This window comes from Scomber japonicus, chromosome 10 (genome assembly GCF_027409825.1).
Source record: "Scomber japonicus isolate fScoJap1 chromosome 10, fScoJap1.pri, whole genome shotgun sequence".
Taxonomy (NCBI): domain Eukaryota; kingdom Metazoa; phylum Chordata; class Actinopteri; order Scombriformes; family Scombridae; genus Scomber; species Scomber japonicus.
The window spans coordinates 9,877,355-9,893,544 of record NC_070587.1 but is presented as its reverse complement, the minus strand read 5'-3'; the positions used below and the strand labels follow the sequence as shown (position 1 = coordinate 9,893,544).

General features: G+C 41.1%; 1 protein-coding gene across 1 annotated transcript in view; it reads left to right on the top strand.

The window, feature by feature from the left end:
* adamtsl4 (ADAMTS-like 4) overlaps nucleotides 1-14,047 on the top strand; it is a 40,745-nt gene extending 26,698 nt beyond the window's left edge. The window contains exons 7-17 of the mRNA XM_053326773.1: nucleotides 368-572; nucleotides 1,175-1,356; nucleotides 5,908-6,073; nucleotides 6,642-6,905; nucleotides 7,103-7,232; nucleotides 8,100-8,304; nucleotides 8,917-9,090; nucleotides 9,969-10,148; nucleotides 10,524-10,703; nucleotides 11,009-11,156; nucleotides 11,254-14,047. Coding sequence (XP_053182748.1) covers nucleotides 368-572; nucleotides 1,175-1,356; nucleotides 5,908-6,073; nucleotides 6,642-6,905; nucleotides 7,103-7,232; nucleotides 8,100-8,304; nucleotides 8,917-9,090; nucleotides 9,969-10,148; nucleotides 10,524-10,703; nucleotides 11,009-11,156; nucleotides 11,254-11,384 — 1,965 coding nt within the window. The 3' untranslated portion in view covers nucleotides 11,385-14,047. The remainder of the gene's footprint in view (nucleotides 1-367; nucleotides 573-1,174; nucleotides 1,357-5,907; nucleotides 6,074-6,641; nucleotides 6,906-7,102; nucleotides 7,233-8,099; nucleotides 8,305-8,916; nucleotides 9,091-9,968; nucleotides 10,149-10,523; nucleotides 10,704-11,008; nucleotides 11,157-11,253) is intronic.
* Nucleotides 14,048-16,190: the final 2,143 nt, after the last annotated feature.

The following is a 16,190-nucleotide window of genomic DNA, read 5'->3' as shown; positions in this document are numbered from 1 at the left end:
CTGGAGGCTGATTTAAGCCTGGCATTCAGATTCGGATTGTCTCCAATCTCTTTTATGACCCTAGTCTGGGCCTCTTTTCTCTGTATCTTTCCTTTTTTTCTCACTTGCACTCTGATTCACCCTCATTCCACTCTTCTGTTTCTGGCAGGAATCTGGCCGGTAACAGTTACCGACAGTGAAATAGACACTGGCAATGGATGTGTTAAGAAAATGAAAGTGAAAGTGTCAAGAAGCTTGGGATAGCTATTCTCCACTTTGTCTCCATCCCTTCTTGCACATCTCCCTTGTTACCCCAACCCCCCTCCTACCTTTAGTTTTCCTCTCACCCATCACTCACATCTTTGTTTTCATCTTCTTGTCCTGTCAGACGGAGGGTTGCGATGGGGTTCTGGGCTCTGGCTCTGTGATTGACAAGTGTGGAGTGTGTGGCGGGAGGGAGACCTCCTGTCGAAAGGTGGTAGGAAGCTTCCAAAATGTCACAGTTCCCCTTGGTTACCACAAGATCCTGGACATCCCACCCGGAGCAACATTCATTAACATCACGGAGAGACGAGCCAGCCCTAATTACCTGGGTAAGAAGTAGACACACACACATACACACACACACACACACACACACACACACACACACACACACACACACACACACACACACACACACACACACACATACAGTGTAATATTTCTTGCATAATGCAGCTCTGTTAAAACTGAGATGTTGAAGAGGGAATTGCAAATTTGGAAATGAGATTTGGCCCATGATCATGTGTGTGCTGGCTTGCACTAAGACTGTAAATTTTGAGAGTCAAAGCTTGTATTTGTTAGAGCCAATAAGGAACCAGTGAAGTGTGTACATGTACAGTACCAGTCAGAAGTTTAGACATATTTTCCCATTTACTTAAATGACCAAGTGTGTCCAAACTTTGACTAGTGCTGTGTGTGTGTATGCATGTGTGGGTGTGTATGTTTGCCTTGTCAGCCCCCTGTGTGGTAATGAGACTGCACTCCAAAGTTTGTGTTTGTCTGTCTGAGTGAATGTTTGAGTTTAGGGTTGTTTCCTCAAAATTGACCACTGTGTAGACTAAACAAGGTCAAACTAAGAAAAGAAATTCAAATTTTGCTCCATTGTTGTTGTCCATCCTTCCCCCACTCCCCTCCCTCCCCATTACTGTAGCCATGAGAAGTGGCACAGGGGCTTCTGTAGTAAACGGGCGTTGGGCCGTGGACCCTCCAGGGGAGTACAAGGCAGGGGGGACTACATTCACCTACACTCGACCTAGAGCACAGGCAGAGGGAGAGGAAGAGGGAGAGTCCCTCAAGGCCCCTGGACCCACCACCACACAACTACAGCTATATGTAAGTAGTGCAACGTAGGAAGGCATTTATTTTAACCCTGTAAGCAAACATGAACCCGGACATGGCAAAATTAAGTTAATGATAAGAATCATACATCATCATCTGTGTCAAGATCTTCCAGATAGGCAGCATTATTTTAGCATTACGATGGGAGAGAGACAGATAAACTTAAGCTTAGCCTGAGCCACATCAGAGTTTCCAGGGTTTAATAATAACAACTCTAAACTCAGACAAAGATCTTATTAAAGAACAGGAGTCATCTGCAGCTTTCCATCCAGTAACTCCAGGGCAGGAGGGGGTAAAAATAGCAAAAGCCCACAAAAGCCAGAAGAATTTGATCTCTGTTGGAATCACCTGCATTTCTAAGGCTTAAAGGGATTTAGAAATAAGACATAAAACCACGCCAGAGGCACTGTGACGATGTAATGATCATTACACACTGAAAGCAAAATTGCGGGGTGGCTGAAAATTAGAAAGAAAACGCTGCTATCCTGTAGATCCTTGTCAAGTTGTTTAGCCTGTGGGCGGTGCCTCAAGAAAAGACATGTGGCCTCTGAAATCGAAAGCGTTAATTGATCGTACGTTGACCGTAGGACATCTCTGACTCTGGTTGTCAGGCTCATCTTGTGACTAGCATTTCACTACTTTTCTTCCCATCAAATGTGATCACTGCAGATAAAAGATTTCAGGCAAAGACAAACAGTCATTGTGATGTTGTGGAAACTGATGAGGGCTTTTAATTCATACATAGTTATTATCATGGATTAAGGTGGTAAAGTGGGGATCACCGACGTTATTAAATTTAAGGATTTATCTTGCGGGGAACATAAATGCTTCTATTTAATTTCACGTCAATCCATCTAATAGTTACCAAGAATTCTCTTTGGACACAAGTCTTGCACAGACTGAGCAACTGACCAGATGACTTTGTCACCTCTGGGGAAAATAGCAGATCGAATTGCTATCGGACTCTTTCTGATTATGTTTAGATTACCTTGACTGTATCAAGTCTTGTAAGATAGTATGAGGCAGCGGACACATGCACTGTCATGCACACACAATCTGCTGGAGATCCATGGTAGCTGTGCTGTAGCTCACCCTGACTTCCACTGACCTTCCTGTGAAGGGAAAGAAAAGTAAATATTTCTCTGGGTATCATTGAACTATTATCTTACATTTTCTAGCTACATTAATCCAGTTTTTTGGCAACTTGCGCAGGGCAAACAGCTAAACACAACACTGATATATTTTCATGTTATAAAGTTGTTTTGTGAATATATTAGTTTGCATTTGCTGGTTAACAGATCCAACAGACACAGAACAACATTCGTATTTATTTGAGGACGTGTTTGGACCACCATGCCAATATAAGACAAATATTCATTCTTTTTTTAGCTTTGTTTTGGCATCCACCATTTCCTCATAGCAATATTTGGTTAGCTAAAATTGTCTGTCCACTGTTTTGTGCTTGGTAGCTTAGAGTCAGTGTGTCGGAGCTGCTTGCTGCATCTGCAAACAACACTGATGAGATGAGAGCGGTGAGAGTAAACCAGAGAGTAAAGTTTGGGGTCCTAAAAACTAAAACAAGCTTAAAAATGTTTTTTAAATAGAGCCGAAGAGGGACTTCCGGTTTTGACATGTAGGGAGGGGACGCACACTTGAAGGCTCCTGGTCCACTTTCTGTTACCCTCTTGTTTCAACAACCTTTTCCTAAATATTTAAACATGATTATCATTGGTTGATTTAGCTAAGACTATTCATTGCAAAATGAGCAATTCTAAGAGCACTAAACCAGCTAACAGCGCACAAACTCCAGCTACACACCACCACCAGTGCTACGGGGAAGTTAGCATCTTTTGCAGCTAAGTATAGAAGGACTGTATTGCCAGAAGTTTTTGGAAATAGTGTTTAGCCTGCAGCTTGCCTCAGGGAGAGGAACAAGTATAGGTTTAGTTTTAGTTCTGTTTTTGTTTTGGACGTGGGTCAGGGTTAGGGAAAGGGACACCCCCAAAATATTTGCAACTTATGTTCTTCTTTAAATCTAGAGAGAAAACTAATGAAGCTGTGTAATTTATCACAATCATTTCTGTACTACTATTGGTTCTTTTTTTTTTTGGTTTCTTTTGTTTTGTTTTTTTTAAAATCTTTTCTAGTTAAAGATGACCAATAGCTTTAACGCAAATAAGGCTGCTGTACGATTCATTAGTTGAAATGTAAAAGGTTTAAATAGGCATGTAAAAAGAGCTAGAATATTCAATCATTTCAAGTACTTAAAATGCAACATTGCATTTCTCCAGGAAACCCACCTACTGGTTAAAGATCAAGTCAGACTAAAAACAGGGTGGGTGGGTAATGTATTCCATTCCAATCTGAATTCCAGAACATGTTGATCCAGTTCAATGCGACCACTGTCATTTCAGATCCACAAGGACGATTTGTGATGGTTTCAGGGCTCCTCTGCCAAAGGCCTGTGGTTCTGGTTAATATTTATGCCCCTAAAACTGTGTAATTAATCCAGCACTAGACCGTTCCAATCCTAAATCTACAAACCTTTCAAAAAAAGCCAAGTTATTAGTTTTTATGGACCAGATAGGAAGTGTTAACCCTTGGTGTTCTCTATTTCCACAAAGTAAGTCATTTTCTTTCTTTCACTCATATAGTAGAATTGATTACTTTTTTATTGACAGGACCCTTCTTCCCTTTGTCACAAAAGCTCAATACTATAACTGAATCAGATCATGCCGCTGTATCATTAGATCTTGCATTTCCTCTTCACAGATTGGAACGCCCCCCTTGGAAATTAGACAGGAATTTACTAACTGATAATTCCTTTTGTGAACTAATATCCCAAAAAATTGATGACTTTATAGAATCCAACAAAAAAGATAACATTTCCCCTTCCCTTCTTTGGGAAACACTAAAAGTTGTAATTAGGGGTGAGATTATATTGTATTCCGCTAAAATAAATAAGATGAAGAGAATTAAACAAGAGGAGCTCATAAATCAATTACTATAGTGGATGCTCAGTAGGCTAGCTCCCCCTCCCCTGAACTTTATAAAAAGAAGCTGGACCTTCAAACTCAGTATAATTTGTTATCAATTGAAAAGATGGAACATCTCCTGTTAAAATCACGGGGGTACGTCTATGAATATGGCGATAAAGCTGGCCGTCTGCTAGCACACCAACTTAAATGCCGCTCAGTCTCTCAACAAATCCCACAAATAAGGAAAGAGGATGGCGAACTAACTCTATGTCAGAGATGACAAATGACAATACAGACATGGAACATTTCTTCAGTAATCTCCGGGCTCCTTCTATAAATACAATACATAGGGCGGAGAATGAATTTCCATTAAAACGTATAGAAATCATTAATGCGATAAAGGCAATGCAAAATGGCAAGACGCCTGGCCCTGATGGGTACCCTATAGAGTTCTTTAAAAAGTTCTCCAATAAATTATCCACAATTTTACTTGATATGTTCAATCTTTCTTTGTCCCATGGCTCACTTCCACGTACACTGACTGAAGCATCAATTATCCTTCTGCTTAAGCCAGGTAAAGTTAACACTGAATGTGGCTCATATCGACCCATCTCTTTCCTAAACAGTGATGTGAAGATCCTAGCCAAAGCTCTTGCCTTACGCCTAGAAACCACAATGCACGATGTGATCTCAGCAGACCAAACTGGTTTTATTTTAGGGCGTCATTCGTTTAATCTTATTCACTCTCCTGCATCCAGTGTGGTACCCGAGGTGGTTATCGCACTGGATGCAGAGAAAGCTTTCGATATGATTGAATGGGGATATTTATTTGCATGTTTAAAGATATTTGGCTATGGTCCTAATTTTATTTCATAGATCAAACTCTTGTATGTCTTGTCTTGTAAGTATAATACAATTCAAGAAATTTAAGAATATTATGACATTGGAAATCTAAAAATCCTCCTAATGTGTCTATGTGGCTGAGTGACTTGAGTTCATATAGTTAGAGAAGGTAAAATACACACTCAGGGGGTCCAGGGACAAATTCTTCTCTATCTGGGATCCTGTGTTGACATACTTAAGTGGACTTAAAACCATGCCCAACCCTTTTCCATTTATGATAATTTGTTCATGCAAACCATAGTACACAGTGCACAGCTTCAATAATGATAAACCTATGTATATGTTTTCTCCTCTCATCTGGGTGGGTGTCCTACATGTTTCAGGTGGGTGGGACAGGTGGGCAGCTGAGTTGTTACTTGTGTATATGCAACAAAGGAAACAAGGGAAGAAAATAATGTGTGAGCATTGTTCCAAGGATTTATGTTTTATACTGTGTATCATTGATGCTCAATAAAAATATATTAATAAAAAAATAAAAAGAGCTCAGGAGAATTTCAGTCGGGTGATAATTCTCTTTTGGTTTGTCATGACTTTACAAATGTCCCCATGCACATTAAAAAGAATAATTTGTTCCATTGTTAAAATAAAAATGATGATTAGAGCAGCTTTATGTGTTGTCTTGTTGTTAGTTCTTACTGTTTTCTCAACCTGTTTTGCTCTGCAGATCATTTTCCACCAACAGAACCCAGGCATCGACTACGAGTTTTACATCCCTGTGGAGAAGAAGGAGGGAGAGAGGGAGAGGCTGTCAGAGAGAGAGAGGGAGACACCCAGAGAGGCACCCAGAGAGAGGCAGAGGGAGCGAGAGTCAGGCAGGGCACCCCTTCGCAGTGAGTTCATTACATCCTGGCCTTCAGATTTTTTTTCTCTTCTATTTTGCAAAGTATTTGACAGATGTGATTTCTGCATGCTCCATACAGTAGCAGGAAGCACTAAGTCACATGCAGCACATACTTGAATCTTGTCAGTGGCAGTTTTGAACCCTTAAATCAAACCGATGATCTTGAGATTCATTCTTTCCAAATTACGCAGATGACACTACTGGAGCCCATATCCTTGGAGAATGATTGACGTGTTTATGGATCAGAGAGGGTGTGGTTATGAGCCAAGTGGGAGGGATTGTTGTACAAGTGTGTTTGTGTATGACCTACATGGGAGGGTATCTGCTCCACATGTTTGCTGTCATGAGACCCTGACCTCATCATGACATCAGCCTATGACCCACTACCTTCCTCCTTTCCTTAATATTTCAACATTGGTGTTTTTCCGCTTTCCTCACCCTTTATCTATATTTTCTTCTCTTCCTCTTGTCTGTTTCCCAATCTTTATCTCTCTCCTCTACATTTCCTGTCCCGTCTTATTTGTCTTTGGGTCATCTATTTATTCTTCTCCCCCTAGGTCCTCTCACAGTGTCAGTGGAAGACCTTCCTCCTGCACCTCCCCCTGTTTCGGTCCCCTCTTTTCCCTCGTCGTCCTCCGCCTCCTCTGTGTTTTCTCCCCCCTCCTCCGACCGTTGGACACCTGAGAGGTCACGTCCGCGAGCCTCAGCACCCAACAGGAATGCTCGGATCCCCCCTCGCACCGACTTGCCACTGGACACTCAGCCACCGTTTGTGTGGAGGAGAGGCAGACTCACAGAGTGTTCTGCTACCTGTGGCAAAGGTGGGCCTCCAATAACCTTGTGCTTCTTCATAAATGCATAATTTTAAATTAAATAGCTCTAGACACAAAATCTTATTATTAACATATTTTGGATGATGTGACGTCTCCCTCCTCTGGCTGTAGGGTGCAAGTACAAGTACATGGAAGTGATGTCTTTTTCAATCTATACATCTGTCTATCTCTCTGTTTCTCTGTAGGTTATCAGTATCGAGAGATTCTGTGTATTGATCGCCATACTGATGACGAAGTCCCACAGAGGAAGTGTGACTCTGCAGCCAAACCTGTTCCTGAGGAGGAACCTTGTAACACTCACCCCTGCCCACCATTGTGAGCAAAGCAAAAAGAAGACAATTTGTCTATTTTAAACTTTAGAATTGTTGGGATTGCATTGAATTTTTGGAAAAATAATTTAATATTTCACTACACAAAAAAAGGCTGTGTTAAAACAGACTGATGCTGAAAAGAGCATACCATATTATTATGAAATCAATGGCCAGCAGAAAGATACTAAAACATGTGTACAAAAATCTTAAAACCCAATGCGATATTTGTTGATGCTGACATTTGTCATTTGTATGTAAGTGGGCTGAAATATCCCAAAACACCAAAATAGACTTCAAAGGATAGGTTCAGCATTTTTAAAGTCTCTCTTGAAACAATACTCAAATGCACATAATGTACGCTGAGATGTATTTTGATTGCCTTTATTTCTTCATCTGTCCATACTGGCTCTGATTCCAGTGTAAGAAATAGGGATCTCGTTCTTGAGGCTTAGTTGCAGATTGTGAAATAAAGTAGGTAACTTTCAAAGTTACAGTTTGTTTGGTACAAGAGGTTCTCTTTTTGTTACTGTGCCTCCCCTGCAGCTCACCAAGTAAACACATATTGGCAATTTTAAGTATGTGTTAAAATTGCCAAAACTTCAGATGAAACCTACTTGATCTGAGTAATTGATACTGTTGAAGACTCATATTAGCATCAGCTCAAACATAGTTTGTGGATTTTGTCCTTTCTCATACAACTAAAGAGGGGATACAATAGCTATAATAACATCCAATGAGTGCAGTGGTTTCTGCACAAAGACATACTTTGACACCTGTGAGTGCCAAAATGTTACAGGTTAAATGTAGAAAATGATGCCATATGAGTATGTGTGATTTTCCCTTACTCTCTCCTCCACTCTCTGCCCGTCAGCTGGGAGGCCAGTGCCTGGTCAGAGTGCAGTGTGTCCTGTGGCCCCGGAGTGCAGCAGAGGCAGCTCCAGTGCAGGCAGAGCTTTGGGAACCGCTCCACTATGGTCCACCCACAGCGCTGTGCCAACCTCACCCCGCCAGAGTCTACACAGGCATGCCAGCTCCGCCTCTGCTCCCACTGGGAGGTCAGCTCCGACTGGAGCACAGTAAGTCAACAACACCAGTATGTGACTGCATCTGCTTGTGTGGGTGTGTGTGTACTCGGAAATGAGAGACCAAGTAGTGTATCTCAGCACCTGCAAACATGACACAGACACAGAGAGAGAGTGAGGGTGGGGTTAAAATAAGCATGCATGCTTGTGTCCACTGAGTTACTTTTCATTTTGTCATTTACTTTGAGTAAAAACTCTTAAAAGGGAAAAATATGGCACTATGTCTCTATCTTACATTTTTTTAATTCCTTTGATGTCAACAGAAAACTATTTCAGCACTTTTCAAGTCAGAGACCACCACAGATGCATTGTTTGGCAATAAATTATCATTTTATTCTTGGTTAATGTATGAGGAATTTTTTCATTTAATTAGTCACACATTTTGGATAAACTGCAAAAATTATAATAGATGTCAGTCATAATGAAAACAAACAATTCTGTGAATTTTAAAACCTACTCAACAGCTGTTTATAGTTTTAGGTGGTATGTATTTGAGGTATTATTTTGGTGATGGTGGGAATGTTACTTTATTTGGATCTTTTATATAATGCCCTTTCTGTCATCTGCTTCTTTTCTTGCTTTTCCTCTCTTCTCTCGCTCTCACAGTGCTCAGTGGACTGCGGTGTAGGAAGGAGAACAAGGAGTGTGCGTTGCGTCAGCGATCAAGGCAGTGTGGTGAACGAGAAAGAGTGCAACTCCAGGGTTCGCCCACAGGGAACTGAGGAGTGCAACATGGGGCCCTGTGTTACTAACTGGTACTTCACTGACTGGTCCAATACTGTGAGTAACACACACCAGTGGCGACTGCTGGTGTTTTAAACAGGGGAAGCTCACTTTACGTCTTCATCATAAAACTTGTCATACCGAAGCAAGGCAGTTACAAATAAAAGGAGTGTTCATCTATGCCATAGCATCACAGCAACACATACCTGAAAAAGATTTTCAAAACTAGCCACTAGCCTGCCCAATGAATGAATGAACAAACTAACGAAACTTGAACAGGTTACAAACTCGAAAAATCTATGATTGTGTTGATATGTACAAACGTGAAGGTGAACGTGTATGTGAAAATTTTGCATACGACTACTCTCAACAGCCTTGCCACCACACTGGCTGTTTAGTTGGCTGTTGAGCTGTCTATCAAGGGCTTTTAGCCCTCCAAACATTTCCTCCAATCATCATACAGCAGCAAAGCGTCCAACCCGCCCACTGCTCCATTGACCGCCAGAGACGATCAGCGTCCAGGGGCGGTACGAGTTTGTCGCATTATCCAATGAGCATCTTATCCTGGCTTGTCCCACCCTAGCCCAAAACAGCTGTTGGGAGAAGCCTCATTGAACACCGTTGAAGCTCTGAGTCTGCGGCGGACTGCCAGTGTGTGATAGGGATATCGGTTATAGGATGACATAGTTGTAAAATCGAATGCATTCAAGTGCAAATTTGATGTAATGTAAATTATAATTTTCATGTGAATTTAATATGACAATTGTGACAATTTTTTGATGAAATTTTAGGGGAAAGTGAGCTTCCCTTGTTGTCTCAGAGCAATCGCCCCTGACACACACACACACACACACACACACACAGACGTAAAAGAAACAAATATGACCTTCACCGTAATCCTCGACATGTTCTTCCACTTTGTGTCTGTCCCTCAGTGTTCAGCACAGTGTGGCCCCGGGGTGCAGAAGAGGGAGGTGGTGTGTCTGAGTGGAGGAGGCGTCAGAGAGGGTGAAGGAGGAGGGGACTGTGTTGGGGACAAACCGGCAGAGATGAAGGCCTGCAACGGGGGTCCCTGTGTGCCAACGACCATGTGGTACAGCAGCCCCTGGACACAGGTAGGGTGGAGGGAATTAGGAAGGCTGAGCTGAGAAAATTAGTTTTGAAGTTGAAGACCAAATATATTGGTGTTTATTTAGATTTTGCTATTTATTTGCATATACTGATAAATCGACTGATAGCTTATAATGAAACTTCCTGTTATACTGTATTAGTAATGGGACTGGGACTGTCATTTTAAAATATGAAGTTGTGTTTACTTTTGGGGGGTTTTTGTTGGATTTTTTTTTTGTAGTTTGTACAATCTGACATTTGTATTGACCATAGTTCATTAGTTCATCTTCCTTTTTTGTAAGCTAAGGCATTCATTTTGCATGGATAGATAACATGCAATGATATTTCTCATGCATATGGCCGACGTCTTGTTGTTCCAGTGCAATGTCCCGTGTGGGAATGGAACTCAGCGAAGAGACATAATTTGCGTCCAGAAGATGGGGAATGATTTTACTGTCGTACCGGCCAGCGAGTGTGCTCATCTAGACAAGCCATCCGCGGTCCAACAGTGTGAGATGGGGGAATGTCGGCCACAGTGGTTCACAACGGAGTGGAGTTCGGTGAGACACGAGGGAAATAGAGGGGCTCAAGGTCTTCCAAATGTATACAAATCAGCCTCATATGTATTCCTGAGTAGCTGCAGATCAGTTACAGATCTTCTGAATGGTATTCAAGAAGCCTGTATCTGTAAAACCATAATAAAGAAGGGGGAATGTGGGAAGTAAATGTTAAAAATGAGATTACAAAACAGAACAAACAAAATAGGTTTGGGCATCTAAATGAATTGTGTATTACTCATGCCATATTAAATAAAATTTAATATATAATCATATTATTTACACTACAGCTCTGCTTTTGTTCTCAGTGCTCACGTTCTTGTGGAAAAGGCTTACAGATAAGGGAGGTTCGGTGTCTAACACCAGACAAAAAGCACAGCCACGAATGTGATCTTGATACCAAATCTGAACAGGAACAAATCTGCAACACAATACCCTGCAGTCCACAAGTCTCAGGTTGGTGTGTGTGGTCAGTGTGAACATGTATTTATTTATGTGTATTATGTGTATTTGTCTTGTTAACCACCAAACCTCTCTCGTCCTCTCATCATAGATGAAAACTGTCGGGACAGACGGCATAACTGCGTGATGGTGGTGCAGGCCAGGCTGTGTGTCTACTCCTACTATAAGACCGCCTGCTGTGCCTCGTGTACCCAGAGTGCACAGCGTGCCAAGAGGCACTGACCAGCCCAGGTGTGCAAGAAGACAAGTGTTAGGTCAAATGGGCTGATCACCCCTCAAAATGACAAGTTTGTAGAAATGGACAACCCAGAGTAGATGTTATACCTGTGATGGCATGTTGTTCACAACATTTAGCTATTTTCTCCTGATTCTTCAGGTAAAAACACTGTGAAAACAGATGGTTCTTTTATCAGTTCTCTGTATACAGTTACATTTTGTATTGCATTGTAGAGCCACATATTCCACTGAGCTTGCTTCTGTGTACTTCGTGCATTAGCTTTAACAGGTTCATAATGTGTCACACAGGGCTGAGTGATACATTCGCTGTGATTTCCACTCTTGGAGGCCCATTTCTATGGCTGAGTGATTGTAACGGAAGGTGCTCACTGAGGACACAGCTGTGTTTCAACAGCAAAACTAGAGATTTTTTTAAAGATTCCTCCTAATCTGCAGGATCTTACGACAGACATAGTCAGCCATGCATACTGTACCACTAATTATTAAAAGAAATGTGCTGAACAAGTAATTACCATGTGTGCTAGATAAACTGTGTAGTACTATGTGTGCTTAAGATCTACTGGAATAGATCTACTGTGTTTCTGTACACTGCAGATGTCCCCTACAGTGGCTACCCCCAACTAAGCTAGAAGGATTTAATTTACATATTGTCTGTCTTTTATGTTTGCCAAAAATACTTCTCTTCCTCTTATTGTTCAGTTCAGTAATTGAACAGATAAACCAAAGGGGTGGCAGTAAGTGACCAAATATATCTGAGTGTGATGACAGAGGTGAGATTCTTCCCAAACATCAAGTATATTAAATGTGGGATGTTGAACAGGCAGCATCGACTGTTCAGTCCCTGAACGTATTCATGTCAGTTACATAGACTGAAGACAACTGTGGGAGTTGTGTTAAAACCCACAGCTAAGGTGTGAAACTGACACTGCTGCTCACTTAAGACATGAGACATAACAGATGTGATTTTAATTTACCAAGTGAAATGCTGTAATGGACTTTACTTATTGTCAAGAAGTCACATGAACAGACAAAACCAACAATGCATTTGTCTGTATTTCTCAGCTCCAAGCTGATTCCTATTGAAGATGTAAATCTTTAGAATTGAGTCTAAAAATATCAGCAGTTTGTTTTGACAAGCGTAACTATAACATGAATAAATAGGGAATAGTTGCAGTAGCAGTACGGTGAGCTGTATGTGAGATTGACTCTAAATAAAATACAGTGCTCGTGTTTATTGAAATGAAGAAACAAGTCACATAACACAGATGATGTAGCTCTATGGCACAGAGAAATAAGCTATATCAGCCTTTGGCTACACAGACAATACTTGGTCGTATCAATTTGTTATTGGTTTTTCGTCTTTTTGTTGGATTTTTTTTTTTCACTTTTAATCATCAACTTTAATGACGCACAAGTTTGAATATATGTGAGGTGATTCACTCCTGACTGACCTAATTTTCCATCTTAATGATAATTACACCACGACAGTCGTGTGCTCCCTGTTTTCTCACCTCTTCTCAGAATCTCCTGTGTTTGCATCCTTCATCGCCAGCCTGAGAGAAGATGATTAATCTTTCCTGTGAGAATAGATGAAGCCACAATTAGTGAATCTGTTAGAACAAACTGCTCAGTTTTGTTGGTCAGTCTGCATCCATCAGTACCTACTTTACTATAATCTCAGATGGAGGCTGAGAAAGCTGCTTTATTTCAACATTGATTATGATATAGATCATATACATTCTGCTTTGACCTGAAAGTAAATATTTTGCATATTGGCGTGTTAACCTCTATGTGTGTAAGACATGCTCTTTCATCCTCTTTTTCTCTCTTTTTCTTACACTGTTTTTACTTTGCTCTCTCCCACACCTCCCACTATAAACTCACACACACCCTGCCCACTCGTAAGTGAGAAGTCTGTATATTTGTCAGATATGTTTTAATGTCTATAATTTCTTTTGGACATAGTCAGCGCTTATGTTTTATAACTGAGTAGAGTTATCAGAAGTGTTGTTGTAGACTGCATTTATTCACATCTAACTGTCCTATAACTATTGTATTTTGCATTTGACAGGAGAATCAATGTACTCTTGAATTTTCAGTGTTTATCATTGTGTGTGTACGTGTGCGCACATGTGTGTATGGTTGTGTGTTTTGCGATTGTGGCTATGAATGTGTCATCTTTGTCTTTAATCCCATGTAGTAAAAGTTACATTTTATATAAAAAAAACAGAAAAAAGGATAGTAATTTATCTATTATCTAAAGAACATGTAATTTATTTTTGTGTTAAGAAGTTGTAGCAAGTTTCCTTTGTTACCACCAGAGTTTATGAGATTGTTATCACTGATATATGGATTTTTTTTTTGCAAAACAAAACAAACAAAAAAGCAGTGTGGAAAAAATTACAATCTCAATTTTAAATAAAACTGAAACAGATAAATTAAGTAGTGTGTCATATTTGGTTTTGTCCAGTGAATAAAGGTGTTATAGACATTCCCTCCAAATGATGGCGCCATTGAGTCTCAGCCACAAATGATAAGGCCTCTGAAATGAGTCACCTACATGGTATACTGTATGTCTCTGCATTGGGATTAGTTGTTTGCTTGCGTGTTTAATAAAAATTGTTCTTGATTTTCTTAAAAAACATTGAGTAGTAAGCTTTGTTGTACAAGCTTGACTTGGTCATCCAAATATTTTACCAAGAAGTCTCTATAGGTGCATGAGAGAACTGTCCATAATAACACCATAAGATCAGTCAGACCAGCAGTCAGATGACAATAAACAAGTCGAGTGACAACATTTATGTAAAGCACCATGTGAAATAAAAAAAAGTGCTTCATGAAGTATTATTTGGATAGAGACTGTGGTGCTGAGATGTCTGATCTAAATACAGTGTTTCCAAAGGAAGTTTTTCATGCAGATTATTCTGAACCCAACGAGCATGATAAGAAAAAGATGTGACTGGAAGTATTTTTGAGTATGAGGCCAACAGTTAAACAGTGAAAGCAGGGATGAAGACACTGAAGGTTTTAAAGGGCAGTTGCATGAGTGATGTGTTTTGATGCTAGTGCAATACTGAAGTTCTCCCAGTGGGAAACAACCCAACAATTCCCAGCAAATGACAGAGAACAAGGCGTGCCTTGGAAATGACAAAGATGCTGCATTTGTTTGCCTAGGCATTATATTTTCATGTGATAAAGTTATCAAGATTTATAAAACATTTGACCTGTTTGCTGTTTCTTTCCTCTTCTTCTTTTTCTTTTTTTTTTTTTTTAAAGAACACCCCCCTTTAAGAAACTCCAGGGCTCAACTTATCAGCTTCTGTTAAAGGAAAAGCTGTGTAACACAGAGTTTGCCCACATCAGCATCCTTGTTCTCGTGCATTGTAACCGTTTATTCTCCATCGTGCAGGGAGGTTTAACAGCTCCGGTGGCGTGCTGCCCTCCATACCATTCACTTCCTCAGGGCGCTACGTGAGGCCGTTGCGTGCCTCTCATGTCGGTGCATTGAGTTTGTAAGAAGCCCCATAGTGTGCCGATGAGCATGCAAGAGCGCATGTTGTGTGTGTGTGTGTGTGTGTGTGTGTGTGTGAGTGAGTGAGTGTGTGTGTGTGTGTGCGTGCGTGTGTAGGATGTGTGGGTGGAGTGTAGCCTATATGTTGGATGAATGTGGCGGGTGATGCTGTTCTCACAGAGGGCACGAGGCGAGGCAGGCAGATGGTGACCTTTTGGAGTAAATTACCATGAACCCTATGACTCTCTCTTTTTACTCAATCTCTCTGCCTCCAACAGGACTCTCGACACGCACACTTCTCAAAGATAAGAGAGGATGTGTTCTGGCACTTTGTTTGTTTTAACATTGATGCTGCATGTCTTTCCTCTGCACATCTCAGTGAATTATTAGATCAATTTTGGCCGGTTTTCCAAAGTACATGCTGTAAAGTAAAAAGTAGGCCAACTCCAACCCCGAGCTATGTCTCTTTCTCCCTGTCACACATTTTTACTCTTATGTGGGTGTGAGCGTGAATTTTTCGGGTGCGGGCGTGAACAGCTGTAGTAGTCGTGACTGCGTGCGCGTCATCGGCGGCGCGCTTCGGCTTCAAGTCAAGGAGCATCGTTTCAGCACCAAGGCCAGGGCTCGCGGCTAGAACAATAGGCGGCTCCGCGCATGGTGCCGCCTAGGCAACGTGTAAAAAGTGTCACACATAAAACCGTCGTTTCTGCATTAATTTAAAAATTATATTCCTCCTGAAAATACGTCATGTGGGTATACATTTCGTAATGTACATACAGTTTAAGTGTAAAGTGAAAGAGTGAATGGGGGACATTATTTTTGTTTTTTTTCTTCGTGTGCACGGCGAACAAATTTGTCGATGGTCCCTGGCAGTTACGTCACAGGCTAGCAACCGCTTTGCTTAGAGGAGGGGGAGGGAGAGAAAGAGCAGAGGGGAGATACCGGTATATAGGATGTGAAAAGCCATCCAGTCGTTTGGACGGGCTAAGACGCGACAAGAAAAAGAAAAATAGCAAAAGATAAAAGAGAGTGGAGCCCTTTGTAACGACTGGAACAACGAAGGCAAGTGAGTGAGAGAGAGAGAGAAAGAGAGAGAGAGAGAGAGAGAGAGAGAGGGTGCTTGTTGTAAGAGACTGAGCAAGTTTGAACAGCTGGATGTTAGCTACCAGAAATTAAGCAGTTGGCTCGCCTGGTTTATCACTTTGCAATCAAACAGGAATCAAGAGTGGTGGACTTTTTTTTTTGCTTTGTTTTTTTTTTTTTTTTTTTTTGCGAAAGTG